The sequence below is a fragment of the Physeter macrocephalus genome, chromosome 16 (assembly GCF_002837175.3).
Source record: "Physeter macrocephalus isolate SW-GA chromosome 16, ASM283717v5, whole genome shotgun sequence".
NCBI lineage: Eukaryota > Metazoa > Chordata > Mammalia > Artiodactyla > Physeteridae > Physeter > Physeter macrocephalus.
The window spans coordinates 61,640,883-61,660,380 of NC_041229.1; the positions used below are offsets into that span (position 1 = coordinate 61,640,883).

Here is a 19,498-nt window from a genome sequence, read left to right on the forward strand (position 1 = left end):
TTCTCAAACTTTTCCAAAATATAGCAGAGGGAGGAACACTCCCAAACTCATTCTATGAGGCCACCATCACCCTGATACCAAAACCAGACAAAGATGTCACAAAAAAGAAAACTACAGACCAATATCACTGATGAACATACATGCAAAAATCCTCAACAAAATACTAGCAAACAGAATCCAACAGCACATTAAAAGGATCATATACCATGATCAAGTGGGGTTTATCCCACGAATGCAAGGATTCTCCAATATATGTAAATCAATCAACGTGATAAACCATATTAACAAATTGAAGGAGAAAAACCATATGATCATTTCAATAGATGCAGAAAAAGCTTTCAACAAAATTCAACACCCATTTATGATAAAAACTCTCTAGAAAGTAGGCATAGAGGGAACCTACCTCAACATAATAAAGGCCATATATGACAAACCCACAGCCAACATTGTTCTCAATGGTGAAAAACTGAAACCATTTCCTCTAAGATCAGGAACAAGTCAAGGGTGCCCACTCTCACCACTATTATTCAACATAGTTTTGGAAGTTTTAGCCACAGCAATCAGAGAAGAAAAAGAAATAAAAGGAATCCAAATCAGAAAAGAAGAATTAAAATTGTCACTGTTTGCAGATGAAATGATACTATACATTGAGAATCCTAAAGATGCTACCAGAAAACAACTAGAGCTAATCAATGAATTTAGTAAAGTTGCAGGATACAAAATTAATGCACAGAAATCTCTCTCATTCCTATACACTAATGATAAAAAACCTGAAAGAGAAATTAAGGAAACATTCCCATTTACCATTGCAACAAAAAGAATAAAATACCTAGGAATAAACCTACCTAAGGAAACAAAAGACCTGTATGCAGAAAACTATAAGACACTGATGAAAGAAATTAAAGATGATACCAACAGATGGAGAGATATACCATGTTCTTGGATTGGAAGAATCAACATTGTGAAAATGTCTATACCGCCCAAAGCAATCTACAGATTCAATGCAATCTCTATTAAACTACCAATGGCATTTTTCACAGAACTAGAACAAAAAGTTTCACAATTTGTATGGAAACAGAAAAGACCCCGAATAGCCAAAGCAATCTTGAGAAAGAAAAACGGAGCTGGAGGAATCAGACTCCTGGGCTTCAGACTATACTACAAAGCTACGGTAATCAAGACAGTATGGTACTGGCACAAATACAGAAATATAGATCAGTGGAACAGGATAGAAAGCCCAGAGATAAACCCACACACATATGGTCACCTTATCTTTGATAAAGGAGGGAAGGATATACAGTGGAGAAAAGATAGCCTCTTCAATAAGTGGTGCTGGGAAAGCTGGACAGCGACTTGTAAAAGAATGAAATTAGAGCACTCCCTAACACCATACACAAAAATAAACTCAAAATGGATTAAAGACCTAAATGTAAGGCCAGACACTATAAAACTCTTAGAGGAAAACAGAGGCAGAACACTCTATGACATAAATCACAGCAAGATCCTTTTTGACCCGCCTCCTAGAGTAATGGAAATAAAAACTAAAATAACAAATGGCACCTAATGAAACTTAAAAGCTTTTGCACAGCAAAGGAAACCATTAAAAAGACTAAAAGACAACCCTCAGAATGGGAGAAAATATTTGCAAAGGAAGCAACTGACAAAGGATTAATCTCTTGCACTGTTGGTGGTAATGTAAATGATACAGCCACTATGGAGAACAGTATGGATGTTCCTTAAAAAACTAAAAATAGAACTACCATATGACCCAACAATCCCACTAATGGGCATATACCCTGAGAAAACCATAATTTAAAAAGAGTGATGTACCACAATGTTCAAATTGCAGCACTATTTACAATAGCCAGGACATGGAAGCAACCTAAGTGTCCATCAACAGATGAATGGATAAAGAAGATGTGGCACATATATACAATGGAATATTACTCAGCCATAAAAGGAAACGAAATTGAGTTATTTGTAGTGAGGTGGATGGACCTAGAGTCTATCATACATAGTGAAGTAAGTCAGAAAGAGAAAAATAAATACCATATGCTAACACATATATATTGAATCTAAACAACAACAGTAAAATGGTTCTGATGAACCTAAGGGCAGGACAGGAATAAAGACAGACGTAGAGAATGGGCTTGAGGACATGGGGAGGGGGATGGGTTAGCTGGGATGAAGTGAGAGAGTAGCATGGACATATATACATTACCAAATGTAAAATAGATAGCTAGTGGGAAGCAGCTGCATAGCACAGGGAGATCAGCTCAGTGCTTTGTGACCACCTAGAGGGGTGGGATAAGGAGGGTGGGAGGGAGACATAAGAAGGAGGGGATATGGGGATATACATATGCATGTAGGTGATTCACTTTGTTATACAGCAGAAACTAAACACTGTAAAGCAATTATACTCCAATAAAGATGTTAAAAATATATATATTTTTTGATATGTGTGGTAAGATAAATCTGTAACCCTGAAAAGGCACAAAGGATTGCTTCATTTTTATTATAAAAATCTCTTGAAGTAGATTTTTATTGTAATGGTGTTGAAGTTAGCTTAGAGATATAATGCAAAGAACGAAACTGTCCTTAGTGTATATTTTTCCAGGGGGCTGCATATGGCAGGGAGGGTCTCTTGGGAATGTGAGGTGTGAACAGTATGACCAGCAACTGGAAGTATAGATGGAAGCAATGTAACAGTGAGCGGATTCATAGATGAGAGGAGAAGGAGTTTTTTTTCTTGCCACTGTGTAGAAATTTTGAAACGATGAAAAGTCCTATAAATATGTTTGACAAGATGTTTTGCTCTTTGTGAAATGTCTGAGTTACTCATTCAAGGAAACCTACTGTAAAGATCTATCATTATTTAGGTCTTTCAGGTTGGATGGATATTTTAAAATGCAGCTCCACGTGACTCATATGTATTATACTAAAACATATATATTTTAAATGGAAGCCCAAATCACTCAGCAGTGACAGGTAACTTATGTTTCTTTGATTTACTTGATATCAGGTCTCTTTATTTCACTCTTACTTCGGCTACGAAGTCATTAGTGTTCTGTTCTGTTGGGATATTGCATTCGCCAAATTATATTAAAAATGCACTAGCTTTTCTTTCCATTGCTCAGAAGCACACATGAATTGACTGTATAGCATCATATTGCCTGACTGCTCTCATGGGTCTTGGCACCTTGAATCACAGTTCTTCAACCCCATCTTTGTTTTGGAGCTCACGAAACAGAGAGTTACCAAATTCAAAGGCAGAAAAGTTGGAGCAGCACCAAACTTCAGAGAAATTGAAACTAGAAAGTCAGGAAGAGAGTCCCTGTCTCTCAAATTGGTGATTATCCTTTCATCTCTACTTCTGTCTGTGCTTCTTCCCAATTCCCCTGATTCTCTCCTAACACTAGCTGTCCCTGCTTCCTTTGAACTTTCTGCTTCCTTATAACCATTGCTTCCAAATGACTTAGACTTTCTATGGCACCAACTCCATTCTTGACTCTATATATGATCTTTCAGTTAAGTTTTCCTGATTGTGTGACTTAGTTCAAATTTTCCAGACAAGAAATATGATTGATTCAGCCTACCCTACAGAGAGTCATGTATCCATAAGATCTAGCAAGAGCAATGCGTCATGGTACAAATTAACTGGTTTTCGCTATAGGTCAGAGCATATCCTCTTAGAAGGGTGTATATGGTGGAGGAGGCTCCAATCTTCAGCTATGCTTGTCCTGGCTATAAACATCTATTATATGGGCCTAAATGTGCAAGTTGGTTTTGGATTACATATCCTAACTCAAAACTAGCTAAGGAAAAGGGGAGATTTTTTACTGGCTCCTATAACTAAGAAATTAATGAATACAGCTGGATTCAGGCTCAGCTGGATTCAGGGCTCAGGCAATGTCATCAAGGCTTTATCTCTCTCTCTTAGTCCTTTGATCTTACTTGTGAGTTTGAATTCTAAATCACTGAGAATGCGGTCAGCTGGAAGTAACAGAAGACCTAAGAGTAGCCTAAACAATACAATCATCTCACATAACAAGAAGTCTCCAGGTAGCTTCCATGGTTGGTTCAGTGTCTCAGAAATGTCATCAAGTACCAGGGTCTCTATATCCTTCCCCAATTCCATTCTGGGTTTAGCTCTAGGTAAGGACAGATCCTCTTGGAAGGGTATGTGTGCTAGGGGAGGCTGCAATCAAAAATCTTTTTTCGGGGCTTCCCTGGTGGCACAGTGGTTGAGAATCTGCCTGCCAATGCAGGGGACACGGGTTCGAGCCCTGGTCTGGGACGATCCCACATGCCGCAGAGCAACTGGGCCCGTGAGCCACAATTACTGAGCCTGCGCATCTGGAGCCTGTGCTCCTCAACAAGAGAGGCCGCGACAGTGAGAGGCCCGCACACCGCAATGAAGAGTGGCCCCCGCTTGCCACAACTAGAGAAAGCCCTCACACAGAAACGAAGACCCAACACAGCCATAAATAAATAAACAAATAAATTTTAAAAATATTTTTTCATCCTCAGGCTACTACATTGTAGTTGCAAGACAAGTTGCAGCTCCATGCATCCCATTCTCAAGCAAAGTCATGTTTTAAAAAGGGGAGGCAAGGTTAGAGAGAAAGCTCTCCTTGCCTGACTCTCACTTATTATCAGGAAAATAAATCTTCTCCAGAAACTCCCCAGCAGATGCACTGTTACAGCTCATTGTAAAAATCTAGGTGTGGGAAATCAAATGGCTGATATTTTTAGTTTCTCGTGGAAGATAGGCTCTACCACCATGGAAGAAGGGAGAAGCGAATGGCTATTAGTTGGTCAAACAATATGCCTTCCAAGGTTTCATTCTTCAGATAGGCTCTCTCCTCCTGGCAAGCAAGAGAATCACCAGCATTCTCTACATTGTCATTTCTGCTATATTCTTACGCTTTTAATAATTTTACTATTGAATAAAACCTCATTTTAGTTCTACAAGTAACAATATATTTATGCTCACCAGCAGTCCTTATGTTGATGTCTCTTTTAGTCATTTTGTTTGTCCAAAGTTCATTCTCTATTTAGATTCCTCAGGATGGGCTTGTGGGAGCAGAATTCTCAAGTTCTTCTATGTTGATAATAGTTTGTACCCTTTGAAAGTTAGTATTACCAGTTGTAAAATCATTGCTTCATATGTTCTTCCTTTCCATATCTTAAAGATATTACTCCATTTTCTTCTGGCATTAAAAGTTGTTGTCAAAAAATCTGATAGTAATCTAATTTTATTTCCTTTATAAATCACTTGCTTTTTTTTTTTTTTTTTTGCCTAGATACCTAAAATATTTTTTCCTTTTTCCTTGAAATTCAGTAATTTTAGTAGAATATGTCTTGGTATTGAACATTCTAAGATAGTATTCTCAGGTATGCTCCTTTATAATGTAGCTTTAAGTCTTTTTTATTTCAGGAAAGTATTCTTGAATTAAGGTTTTTAGTATTGTTCTCTTCCCTTGCTTTGGATTTTTCTTCAGGGACTCTTATTACATGTGTTTTGGATCCTTATCACTTTTCCCCCAATGTATGTTCCTTTCTCTTGAAATATTTTTTAATCCTTATTTCTTTTTTATTTTGTAATTATCCTTATTTTTATCTTCTATTTTTCTTAAAACATTATTTACCTGTTAAGTTTTTTGCTCTTATCTTCCTTTTAGTTCAGTTTCCATTCCAAAATTATGTTTTCTTTTATTTCTAATTCTTTCCTGAGTTCTGTTGCATAATTTCTGAGTTTTTCTAATTCTGATATGCGGTTTTCTTTCATGGGTTATGCCATTTTCCTGGTGTCTTTTGACTTGTTTTGAAATGGGCTTGCTTTGATCTGTTTCCTGACATGCTTTCATTGTCTATAAAGATGTTATTCTATTCCCTGTTCGCTTTTTCCTTATACTAGCTTTGTATGGGGTTTGATGTTGGTTACTTTTCTGTTACTCATTTCTGAAAAGTTCTCTTTTACTAACTTTTAGGAGACAGCTTGGTTCTCTAACCTTTCGATTTCCTTTTCTGTTGATTTTCTGTAGTGTTCAAAAAATGGGGGCTAACTTTCTGAGGTTTCCTGGTTTCTGTTTCTCCCAGTTTTATTTGTACCTTTTCTTTTTCTCTATTGCTTCCATTCTGCTCACTTTTTACTTTACCCCCAGCAGTTTCACCTTAGTGCTGAGCACTGTCCCAGAAGGGAGCCCTCGCTGGTTGGTTTTAGGAGCTCATTGGGCATAGACTGCTAAAGCTTCTACGGACCTTACCTACCTGCTACTGGAGCGGGCAAATCCCCTTCCATTTTTACCTGCTGTTCTCGAATTAGCCCTCTTCTTTCCACAAAATGTCTGTTGGCTGTTGCAGAGTTTTCCTAGTCTCAGGTCAGTCTGTACCATTGTTCTTCCTCTGCTTCCTTCCCCATAAATGGCGATGCCACTTGGGTCTTGAGGCTGTAGGTGGTTTATTCCTACCCACTTATATTTTAGTGTTTGTAAGGATCCTTTGTCTTCATTTTGTTAAAAAATGTTATCCAGATGGGTTTTTCGTTTTACTGTCTAATTGCTCTGTCAATTTTATATACCAAATTCATGTGGGAATTTGGAATAGATTTCAAAATTATGCTGCCACTTCCACCATCTTCCTAGGACCCCTTCTGGCATTATTTTTAAAGGATCATTCTGGTTATGCAGGGCAGACTGCAAAGTGATAGAGGCAATGACCAAAGCAGGGAGATGAGTTAGAAGGGTATTTCAATAATGCCGTGAGATTTGATGGTGACTTGGGCTGGGGAAAGAGGGGAAGGCAGTGGTACAGGTGGTGAGAATCGGTTGGATTTTGGATATATTTTGAACATAGAGCCAATGGGATTTTCTGATGGCTGGCTGTGTTGTATGTGAGAGAAGAGTCAAAGATAGCTTTAAAGTTTTTGACTGGAGCACCCGGAAGAATGGAGTTCCCGTTTACTGACGTTGGAGGACTGCATGAGGAGCAATCTGTGGGGGATGGATAGAGATCAGAGCTCATTTGGGGCTGTTAAAAGTTTGAGGTGCATATTAAGCATCTAAGTAGAGATGTAGACTAGGCAGTTGTTTAAGTGGGATTGGGATTCAGGGAGAGATCTGAGCTAGACATATATTTCAGAGCAAATAGGTGGTATTTAAAACCATGAAACTGGATGAGCTCTCCTAGAAAGTGAGTACTGATGGGGAAGAGAAGAGATCTGAGGATGGGCCTTTGCAGGCACTGTGGTGTTTAGGTGTTGGCAGTATGGATCTAATTTCTGAACATTTTGATGCTTCCTCTCCCTTTCTGTGCAAAGTTTTAACACAAATACTAAAATTGGCAATTAAACAGTTTCTAAAAATTAAGGGGGAGGCCAAGTTCAAGGATATTCCTAAGACAGATACTGAGGACTGGCTTGCTCAGCTTCCTTTCTCACCTCCTCCTCTGTTGTGCAGAGGCTAGAGTGCTATAAACTGTGTTTCTCAGACCCCCTTGTGGCTGGGAGTCATATGTGATTTAGATCTATATGTGACTTCAGCTCAGAATTGAGGTAAGTAGGGGAGAGGGGCAGGGCATATGCCATCCATTCTGCTGGTGGCGCTCGTAATCGCTTATGATCATGTGCTTATGTAGCTGGTGGTATGGCAATGACATCCCAAATTGCCAGGCAGCACAGAGCCCTAGACACTTGGCCTAGAGTGTTTTTGTTTTTCAGCTCTTGCAGTTATTCACAACCCATGTAATAATCTATAATAATTTCCTCCCTGCTTTTACTAGCTAGACTGAATTCTGTTCTCTGCACCTGAACCCTAACTAATAAATTCCCTCGGTGGGTCTGGTACTGTGTTTATGATGTAGATGTATGTGTAAACTCACTCATGAACAGAGAAAGTATGTGTGTGTGTGTGTGTTTGTATGCGAGTGTAATGTGTATGTACACACTCAGGGTAGAGGGAGAGGTTGTGTGTGGTCCCTGGAGGACACTCAGGGACAATTATGGCATGTACCCCACTAGAAGAACACGAAGAGGAGGACTCGTACACGGACTTCATGATGCCCAAGTTCCAGGGCCAGCCCAGCGACGCTGTGGACATCTTCTGCGGTCCAAGTATAGGATTGGTGTGGCCCTGGAAGTCTCACACAGTTACTGAAGCCCTGGAGGTCTGTGGGCACCGGCTGCGTGGTCAGTACTTGCCCCGCAATTATAAGCAGCTGCAAGAGGATCTGGACAACAGCCCTCGAATCCAGCAGGCACTGGCTGTACAACAGGCCCTGCTGGAGGTGAGGACAGAGGTTTGAAGAATGGGACGGTGGCCACCTATTCCCATCCTAGCCACCCACCTCTGCCCTAAACACCTTGTCTGCCCCTAGGGCATGCTGCGGGAGGTGCAGGAATTCTGCAGGGACCATCACTGGATGAAAGGCATTTATGAGTTCCTGCAAGCCTGGGGGCCTCAGAAACTGGAGTCTATGAGAGGTTGTCCTGTCAAGAACTACGCGATGCTGGTGAGCTGCCTAAATGGTTGGCAGGCCCGTGTCTCCAGCATACCTATGGAGCTGATCACAAAAGGCAGGTTGCTGCTGCTGAGCTGCCGTGACATACAGGTAGAGATGGGTAAGTGCTGCTTATCTTCCCTCCTTTCCTTTGCCTTCTGTACCTTATCTGCACAGCCCTTCTTGGGCCTTCAGGGTCCTCCAGGGACCTTTGGTGCAGGCCCCTCATTGGACCTGTAGAGCCTCCCAAAGCCCCAGGTCCCAGGCCCTTCCCTTTGCAACTGAAGGTGTGATCACTGCAGAGGACAGCCTCTCTGCCTGTCTTGGCTCTACTCATTCACCATACTCCCTAGGAATTGTGTCCCTGTCACCTAGCACTGTCTATTCTTACGGCGCAGAAGTAGTTCAAACCAAATGTGACTGAGAAAAATCCTAGCCTGCTCCTTAGACTAGGAGAACTCAGTTTCTTTACAGAGATTCTCAGGAATCAAGGGTGCCCTCTCCCCACATGCAGCAGTCAAAATCGACACTACAATTTGCATGTATAAAAAGTTACTCTCTTTAACTGATCTTGGCTTAGTCTGTAGCCCTAAATTCTGCTGATGGTGAAAAAAGAGACAGTTGGCCCCCCCAATCTGCGTGTTCTGTGTCTGTGGATAAATTTCCAGAGAGTTCCAAAAAGCAAAACTTGAACCGATAGCTGTTTATGTAGCATTTACATTGTATTTACAACTATTTACATAGCATTTACGTCATTTTAGGTATTATAAGTAAACTAGAGATGATTTAAAGTATACAGGAGGACATATATAGGTTATATGCAAACACTATGCCATTTATAAAATGTGTGGATTTTGGTATCCTCAGGGATCCTAGAACCCATCCCCCGAAGGGACAACTGTATTCCAATTGAAAGTGCACTTTTTTTTTTTTTTTTTTTAAATTTAAAACAGCACTTTTGGGCTTCCCTGGTGGCGCAGTGGTTGAGAGTCCACCTGCTGATGCAGGGGACACGGGTTCGTGCCCCGGTCCAGGAAGATCCCACATGCCACGGAGCGGCTGGGCCCGTGAGCCATGGCCGCTGGGCCTACGCGTCCGGAGCCTGTGCTCTGCAACGGGAGAGGCCACAGCAGTGAGAGGCCCGCGTACCGCAAACAAAACAAAACAAAACAAAAAAACCCAGCACTTTTGGTCTAATTCAGTCTATTTTGGGTATTTGGTCAATTCAAAATTCATACTACGGTTCTGGATTGTTTTGATTTTCAAGTGTCCTCTACTCCTTTTCCTCGCCAAGGTGGCCCCCGGCATTACAGAGGGCTTCTGGGCTGTGTGCTCTTCTTTGCTGGCTTCTGTTGACTTCCCTGAGGTCTCTGCCCTCCTTCTGACCTTGCTGCTCCTGTGCAGCTGTGTCCTGAGCTGGTGTAGCTGGCGTGTATTCTCCCGGCTAATAGGAGCCCAGAGTGTCTACCTTTGCTGATTCGGCTCTGCATTGGCTCCTGCTGACATTACATATCCTTAGGGTTTTAGTGAACCCCTCATCCAGTCTTTGTCTTAGGCTGGCCACCCCATAGCTTCTGCTTAAGGGTCCCTCGCCCCTCAACACAGGAACCCTGTCTGGGCCCACTGGCTATCAACTCTCCACTATCTCCTGTATCCCCTGCCATTTGGGAGCTGTGGTGGACTTGGGAACGTTTTATTTGGCCCTCTTTCTGCCACAACACATCACACCATGACTTCTGCTCTTCTGTGACTATCTCATGTCACATGAGCATAAGGGCACCCTGCAAGGGGGTATCTCCCCATAGTGATACATGGAAAGTGGAGCTCAAGCCCACTCTGCTGTCTGTTCCCCACTCAGCCCACCTCAGTTTCCCACCTCATGTGTCTACCTACCCCCATGAGGCCAAGGCCCAGTTGGTCTCCCTGGGTCTCTGAGATATCTGGTTTAAGACCTAGTCTTGTTCCTCTTTTCTCTTCCTCCTTTTCCATGGGAAGGATGTCTCATGCTACTGGTTACTAGCTGAGTGCCTCCACGCAGGAGATGGCTGTGGAGAAACACACAGAGGGGTAAGATTGGGAAGCTGGTGATTTGTTCTTCTGGGAAACAGAGAGGTTTTGTCACCTAACACCCATGAATGGCAGTAACCAATCGTGTCTGCTTCCTGCAGAGACTAGATACTCTCAGATCCATGGCCTCCAGGCCTGCTTTCTTTCTTTCTTTCTTTCTTTCTTTGGTTGCACCAGGTTTTAGTTGCAGCAGGCGGGCTCCTTAGTTGCAGCTCACCAGCCCCTTAGTTGCGGCTCGCCTGCTCCTTAGTTGCAGCTGGCAGGCTCTTTAGTTGTGGCATGTGAACTCTTAGTTGTGGCATGCATGTGGGATCTAGTTCCTTGACCAGGTATCGAACCCGAGCCCCCTGCATTGGGAGCGCAGAGTCTTATCCACTGCGCCGCCAGGGAAGTCCCCAGGCTTGCTTTCTTTATAAGGTGGGAGGCCTTGGAGCTGGGCCTGAAAGAGTTTGCTTGAAAGTGCTTGCCTGCCTAGCCCTCCCTGCCTTTGCTCTTCCACAGAAGAAAGCGCACACCTCCTTAGGTATCTTCTAGACCTCAGAACTCCCCGCTCTTTCCCCAGCCCTCGCTCCTAAATGCACAGGGGATTCAGGCTGGCAAGGCAGGAACAGGAGGGCCTGTGATTGGCCTGCTTTCTTTCTGACCCTGTTTTGGGCAGGCTTTGCTCCACTCTTGCTCAGGAAGTCAGTGTTCTTTCTAGTTTGTTGGCTTCTTGGTCCTTAGTCCAGGTTCAACTGGCCTCTTCAAGAGGAGCAGATGGAGAGATGAAAGCACAGGGTTCAGAATCCTGGCTCTGTTTTTTACCGGTTTGCATGACTTCAGATCACTGAGCTTCCGTTTCTTTATTTGTAACATAGGCATAACAATGTAGTCGCTCACAGGGTTATGGGAAGGAGGATTAAATGAGATATTATTTGCAATGTTCCTAGCATTGAGTATGGCATGCAGTAGATGCTTAATTTTTTTCATTTCACCTTATTCCCTTCTGTCCACTCTCATCCTTCTTGCTGATCTAATTCTATCTTCTTATCGTGCGACTTTGTTACTTGAATTACCTACTGTTATGAGTTGGCCTCACCAGAAACTTGAGTTCCTACTTTACTCTTCCCTCTCCCTAACTCCACCACGTCCAGCCTGTCACCAAATCCTTTCCTTTCTTCTGCCTCCTAAATCTCTCTCAGATGTGTTTTCCCATCCATCTCCAACTTCCAACCCCGAGGAGCCCTGGTATTTTATCAGTCCATTGCTCCCTTATACCACACAGTGTCACTGTTGAGCTCTTCTCTGTCTTCACTGGCCCCGTGCTGCTGGTCAGAAAGCGGCACCACTGCAATGGCCTAGCTACTGTCATAGGTCAATGGGATAGTTTGAAAAAGGATAAGTGCACATCTTTGTGTTCTGTTCAACCTTGGGTACCCCCCCTTCAGAAATTCCCTTGTCTTGGTTTTCTCAGTCTCAGCTCTTGGTGCCAAGTCCTATTCGTTACCTCCTCCAAAGCTCCAACAGGTCCATTCCCTGTACGTCTCAATTATCTGTGCCTGGAACTCACTGTCCTACTTTCCAGTTGCAGAGATGCTCATGGAGGATGAGTTAATTTCCTTTTCACCCTTCAAAGCATAAAATATAACACAGTGGAGCCAGGCTGCCGGAGTTTGAATCCTTGCTCTAGCATTGTGTGATGTTGATATTTAACCTCTCTGAGTCTCACTTTGCTTATCTTTAAAACAGGGGCAATAATAGTATCTACCTCAAAGGGTTTTGTGAGGATTAAATGGGTTAATACAGGTAAAGTAGTTGACACTGTGTCTGGCACGTAGTAAGCACCCTATACTATATTTTGTGGCATACTCCATACCCTATTTCTACATTGTATTTTGCTGCTCTGTGCATGTTTTAACATCTCTGAACTTAAGAGGTGTATTATAATTGATGGCATCATTTTTTCTTTTTTCGTGGTGTATGTAAAATAATGGTGCTTCTTACAATCAGTGGTATCTTAGATTTGACGAGGTATCATGCTGGTATTATTCCTGTCCTCCGCGACAGTGGAGGTGTTCATATTGCCAAAGCCAGCTTCCAAGATTATCTTCTAGCCCCAAATCCACCTGACAGCCTCTTTCCTTTAATCCTTAAAAACAAAAGGCAGATTACACACTCTTCTCGGTACCTCTTCTACTAGAGCAGAGGCAGGAAGACTCCTCAGAGAGAAAATGTTTATCAGTGGGGGGCATTCTGCTCTTCATGGACACGGCATCCCTGTGCCTTTGCACACGTTTTCATCCACTTGGCGTGCCCCTGGAAGCCTTAACCACTCAATACAGTCAGCTCCAATGTCCCCGTCCCTGAGGAGGCCTTCCCCAGCGTCCTCAGGCCTCCTGCCCCTTCACTGAGCCAGGTTGAGGGCTCTTTGAAGAGCATTTATCACACTGGTATGTGATTATCCCCTTATATGTCTGTCTCTGCTGCCATATTGTGAGCTTCTGAGGGTGGGAACACTTTCTGTCTCACTCATCACTCTTGTCTACTGGTGCCCAGCACAGGCCCAAGTGCACTGCAGCTGACTGGACACCAAGCAGGGGTCCAGTAAGTGTTCAGCGACTGAGGGAAGGAATTCACGCTCTGGCTGCCCCTTCCACCTGCTCCCACTCCAGCCCCGCCACGCTGCCCTGGCGCTTCACCCCTTCATGGCTAACTCTCTCCTGTCTTCAGAATCCAAGCTGGGGAGCATCAGGAAGGACATTCTTGAACAGATACAGAACGAATGCCGGAGCCGCGGTCAGCAGCTAATAACAGAGCTCACAGATTTCACGAAGGCCTTCCAAACCATCAACTCAGACATCCACGCCCTCACGTGGTGCTCCCAGAAGGTGGGCTCTCCCCATTCTCCTTTCCCAGCTTATGTAGGGCCGCCCCGCTCGCATGCGCAGCACAGTCCCTTCGAGTCTCAGCTGAGCTCTCGATGGGGCTTGGCGCTCACGTGTGTGGTCTGCCCTTATCAGTTCTCATCCTGTTCACGTGGCCTCAATATCCTCATGAGAGGGGGAGGCCCTGGTGTTTGGAGAGAGAGAGAGAAAGTCTGGCTTCCAGAGACCGAGTTCTGCTCTCTGTACAGTCAAGTAGGGATCCATACCCTGCCATCAGGGCAACGATCTGATGGGGGAGGAATGGTGCTGTCTTCAGGGAGACCTAGGTCAGATGTGGGATCTGATCCCAGATTGCCCTGATCCCAGTTGGTTAAAAGGTGGCTGCTGGGGCCTGGAGCCTCTAGCAGGTGGGAGTTCCCCTCAGGATGGACCTAGAGAAGTGTAAAGGGCTGTGGGAGTGCTGGTCTCATAGTGTAGTCCCTGCAGCTAAATGAGGCCAACGAGCGGTACACAGAGCTGGAGGAGCGAATGGAATATACGCGGTCACTCTATGAGCTCGTCCGCAGCCACTCTGGCGTCTTCAGTGCTGAGAATGAGGCACTGGACATCTCGGTGAGAAGGCATCTCTCCCATCTCGCCCAGTGCCCCTCCCCCATAACCACCTCTGCCTGACTGCCCTCTGCCTGCCCCGCAGCTTCTGGACACATGGGAGTCATTCCAGTTTGAGAAAAGCCAGGCCTCAGGGTTCCTGCTCAGTGAGCGACATGCCACCGTGCCTAAGCTGCAGCAGCTGATGGCGACGGCGCTGGCGGAGCTGGAGGGCCTGATTGGGAAGGCCCTGTCTGGCCCCTTCATGGACCCTGCGCAGGAGCAGAGGAGCACTGAACGCCAGCTCGTCTCCCTGGAGCGTCAGTTCCAGAACACAGCCAGTGGCCTCAGTGAACTGCACCACGCCTACACCACCCTCACTGGTACCGAGGGTCCCGCCCCCTCCATCGCCACCCTGGGATGCCCCCTCCCACTGAGATCAGGGTTGGGACTCAGGGACCTGCATCTTGGGTGACCCTAAGCAAGTCTTGGGAATCACATACCTTCATTTTAGTCTCTTTTATATGTGAAAATTGCAGGACAAAATCTAAATACATTGGCTATGTCAAGGGTTGTGCTTAGGGTGGGGATACGGGGGCACACAGTCTGGTAGAGAAGGCAAATAGGTGAGCGTTCCATCAGAATGTGATGGGGTCAGAGGGCTAAAAGCCTGTGCAGGAGAAATGTAAAGGTGTCCTCATCGTAGTCCTTAGCCTTCGTGTAGCCCTGTTCAACCCAGTCTTACACCAGGCAGCAGGTCCCAGATAAAAATGGGTCTTGATGCTCCACGGCCACTGCTTCCAGCCAGTGTGGTGGAGAGAGGTGGCTGCTAAAGGCCTCACCGGCCCCTAGGAGGAGACCGGGACAGAACTATTCGCCTTAGCCCTTCTGTGCAGGGGTGCAGCTAGGCTGGCTCCCCTCTGCAGGTAAAGAACTTTGTAGGCTCCAGTTTCTTTTCTCAGGTGCAGTCACTTCTGTCGGTCACTTGTATCCCTTGGAAGGGCACACTGCTTCTGACTTGCCTCTTGGCCAACTGCCAACCGTTACCATCTCTGCCTGTGGGATCCTCAATCCCAGGGAGGGCCATTTGACCAAATGTGAGGTGGAAGACACCCTGGGACCATCCTCAAACAAGGGGCTTTTGCTTTGGTCAAGTATTGGGAGACCCTCATCCTATACTCTAACTGATGTAGACCAGACCTTGACCTTTCCTGCTAGTGGTTGGGATGTTTGTGGAAAAGCAGAGTAGGGGACTCAGGCCTTGTGGGGTCAGGCCCAGGAAACCCCACGGCATTGCTTTTACTTCCTTCTTCCATCCCTGTCTCCTCACCAAACTCCCAGTTTTTTAAAATAATCTAGGATCTTAGATCCAGACCATTAATACTACTCTTTATTTTCCACTACGTAACTTTTATTTTACTTACTACCTTTGACATTTGCTTTGTTCTATAACTGTGTTAACAACTATTTTGATATCTAAGGTTTAATGGTTTTATTTACCCACTGCCTATTTTTAAAGTACCACATCTTTTCATTATTTTCACTCCTTCCTTGGATGGCTGCAATAATTCTTTGAGTATTTCTTTTTCCTAAGAAGGGAGTTGGAGGTGTTAAAATTTCTAAACTTCTTATGGCTAAGAATGACTGTATAATGTCCTTATATCACAGCTTGGCTAAATATTGAATTCTGAAGTCACAAAATTTTTTGTCCAGACTTAGATATTACATCACTGTCTTCTGACATTTATCATTTTGGACAAATCTGATATCAATCTGATTTTCTTCCTTTGTAGGTAATCTTTTTTTCGATTATTTGATAATGGCTCTTACAATTGCTCTGCTCCCCTTTCAGAATTTTTATTTGTATGTTGGATTTCCTGGATCTCTTCTCCATTTCTTTCACCTTCTTCATCATTACTTCTTTTATTCTTTTTTTTTTTTTTTGAGTTCTGGGGAAATGTGAATTTGTCTTATAAGCTTCAATTTTCTGTGGTGTCTACTCTGTAATTTCTTTCTTTTTTTTAAAAAAAATTTATTTATTTATCTATTTTTGGCTGTGTTGGGCCTTTGTTGCTGCACGTGGGCTTTCTCTAGTTGTGGCGAGTGGGGGCTACTCTCCGTTGTGGCGTGCGGGCTTCTCATTGTGGTGGCTTCTATTGTTGCGGTGCACGGGCTCAGTAGTTGTGTCTCGTGGGCTCTAGAGCGCAGCCTCAGTAGTTGTGGCTCATGGGCTTAGTTGCTCCGCGGCATGTGAGATCTTCCCAGACCAGGGCTCGAAACCGTGTCCCCTGCATTGGCAGGCGGATCCTTAACCACTATGCCACCAGGGCAGTCCCTGAAATTTCCATTGCGTTTTAAAACACACATACACATGTTGTATTTGTATGATTAAGTGCACATGTATATGTATATAAGTGTATGTATGTGTATGTATACATGAACATATTTCCTAGCTCTGTCTACTGAAGAGACCAAGAAGGAAATACACTCCAATAGCAAGGAGCCACACTGTTCCCAGATCGTAGTTTCTAATACCATTCCCCACTAAAAGGAATCAGGGCTCCTCAGAGAATGAATGATTCCAGGGCCATGGCAGGGTAGGTACAAGATGAGAGTGGAATATCTTTTTAAGCCAGAAAGTAAGGAAGTGTTAAGTTCTTTTTTAAAGTGATGGGACATGGCACAAGGACACAGAAGAGATGCCAACTAGACAAATCTGGGACAATTTGACCACCATTGTAAGTACAAAGTAAACTACTGAAAAAAACAGGAATGTATTATCCATACTAATACTAAGTAGATAAATCAGTGAGGGAGAAACGAGGACTTGTGCTTACAGTAGAATGCCAGAGCCAGCTGGGCAGTGTGAAGGGAGGGCTGGAGAGGGAACATCATCATTTTGCCAACCAGCATGGTAAATATTGGATTGGGTGAGGATCATGAATGAATGCCAAATTCGGGCGCAAATTTGATGAGGAGCAGAATATTTGCACTGTCTTAGACAGTGTCCCTCAGAGACTACTTATTAGTTGCAAAGGTAATAATTCAGTGGAGAAATTGGGCAACATTTTGAAGGTGATCAAAATTAATATCGCCAATGAGGGACAGATGAGACACAAATGGACATCATGTACCTCCAGACGTGATACCCAGAGGTCACAACATTACCGATTCAACAGTCCAGCTGAGAGTGATTTTACAACCTCAGCCATGAAAAGAAGCATACAAACACAGCACAAGAAACTTTCTGTTAACAAAAAAGGGAGAAAGGGGACTGTCTACTTCAAAAATGTCTATGTTACAAAAGACTCTGGGGAAATGTTCCAGATTAAAAGAAGTTGAGGAGACATGACAAGTAAATATGGTACTTGACCCTAGGCTGGATGCTGTCCTTGAGGGGAAAAAAAATGCTATAGAGGACGTTATTAGGCCAACTGACAAAATTGAAATACAGACAGTAGGTCAGATAAAAGTATCATATCAATGTAATATATGAAGTTGATAATTGTACCAACGTTGTAGAAGAGAATATCCCTTTTCTTAGGAAATACACACTTGAGTATTCAGGGGTAAAGGGACATGATATATGTAACTTACTTTAAATAGTTCAGAGAAGAATTATGCGTTTGTGTGTGTATACACACCTGCCCAGACACCCACAGAGCATGTAAACACAAATGGTAAAGAGAATGGGTAAAATGTTAACAAAAGGTGATCTTGATAAAAGGTATACAGGAATTCTTTTTACTATTTTTTTTTTGCAACTTTAAAAAGTTTGATAGCATTTCCAAATAAAAAGTTTTAAAATGCAATGGAATTTATGGAATAGACAATCCTCAAGTTTGTCTTTATCTTCTCATGTGTCTGGAGATACTATATCTGCTCCTTCTTACAAAGAGAGTTCTTTACTTGTTCAATATTTAATGTTAAGACAACTGCTATCAAAGATTATATGGGGGGAGTTCCCTGGTGGTCCAGTGGTTAGGCTTCGGAACTCTCTCACTGCTCTGGCCCGGGTTCAGTCCCTGGTCTGGGAACTGAGATCCTCAAGCCTCGTGGTGCAGCCAAAAAAAAAAAAAAAAAAAAAAAAAAAAATCATATGGGTTTCTAGCTGGATCTTTTGAGTTCAGACAAAGGAAGATTTAAAGAGTTTAATTTACTTTGTGTGTGTGATTTTTTGGGTTTTGTTTTGTTTTGTTTTTTGGTTAGATCAGAGCTCTGATAGCCTAGTGATTCTCAGACCTCCATGATGGATGATGCATCATGTAAGATGCATGATTCTCAGCATTTGGGTGTAGCTTTTTTACTTTTTCTCTCACTCGAGAAGGTACAGTGGAATTCAAGTGAATGAGAATGACAGTTTTATTGCAATATTCTTGAATCTGGTCTGATGTCTTTTAAGTAAATTGCAAACCTCAGTACTATAATTATTATTAATAACAAATTACTTTTGACACATAATCTCAAAAATGAATATAAATTTTGGTTAAGAACTAATGCAGAAGCTTGTGAGATGAAGGGAGGGGATAATGGTCAGAGACAGACACAATAGGGAGCATCACCATTTACCCCTTATGGTCCTCCCTGTGGGCCAGGTCTTTTTTCATATGCATCTCACTGAACTCATTCATTTGTCCAACACATATTTGCAGAGTGCCTACTGTGCACCATGCTTGAAGTACATCAATGAACAAATGACAAAACCCCTGCCCTCATGAACTGAACGTTCTAGCTGGGGGAGAAAGACAACAAATAATAAACATAAAATAGAACCAAATGATGGAATATGTTAGAAAGTGATAAATGGTATAGAAAAAAAGTAGAGCAGGTTAGGAGGGGTTGGGAATGCCAGGGAGGGTGGCTAGCAGTTCTTAACGAGGTGGGCTGCATAGGCCTTATTTGGAAGGTGATATTTGAGGAAGGGCTTTAATGTGGTGAGGGAGCGAGCCATGTGGTTTTCTGGGGAAGTGTGTTCCAGGAAGAATGAACCGCCAGTCAAAGGCCCTCAGCAGGAGGGAGCATGCCTGGTGTATCTGAGCAACAGTAAAGAGTGTGGCGTGGCCGGAGTGGCATAAGTGAGACAGAGGCTAATAGAAGAGGAATCCTTCCCTTTCATCACTATCACATTTTCCTAGATATTCTTTCCTTGGACTAACTCTCCCTTGGATTATTGTACTGAACAATTTTGGACAACCACGCCCGCCCTGTCCCTGGCACTTTCAGGACCCTCCCTTCTGTCATTATGGGCTCTTGACTGACCATCCCCCATCATGCGCCCACCCCCAGCCCTGCACAGAGCCTAGGCCTCAGCAAGCCCTATCCCACAGGGGATGAGAGTCCTGTGCCCTTGCCAGTCTGTGGGAGCCGTCCTATTGTGCAGCAGCAGCGCATCTGGCACCTGTACCGAGTCATCTCTGAAAATATCAGCGAATGGAAATGCATGGCTTTTGCCAAGGTGCTGACACCCTCCTTGGACCCCC

General features: G+C 43.7%; 1 protein-coding gene across 1 annotated transcript in view; it reads left to right on the plus strand.

The window, feature by feature from the left end:
* The window catches only part of DNHD1 (dynein heavy chain domain 1), a 78,264-nt gene that overhangs the window by 22,346 nt on the left and 36,420 nt on the right, over nucleotides 1-19,498 (plus strand). Inside the window, 6 exon segments of the mRNA XM_007102994.3 lie at nucleotides 8,021-8,286; nucleotides 8,377-8,620; nucleotides 13,276-13,433; nucleotides 13,917-14,053; nucleotides 14,055-14,401; nucleotides 19,346-19,473. Coding sequence (XP_007103056.2) covers nucleotides 8,021-8,286; nucleotides 8,377-8,620; nucleotides 13,276-13,433; nucleotides 13,917-14,053; nucleotides 14,055-14,401; nucleotides 19,346-19,473 — 1,280 coding nt within the window.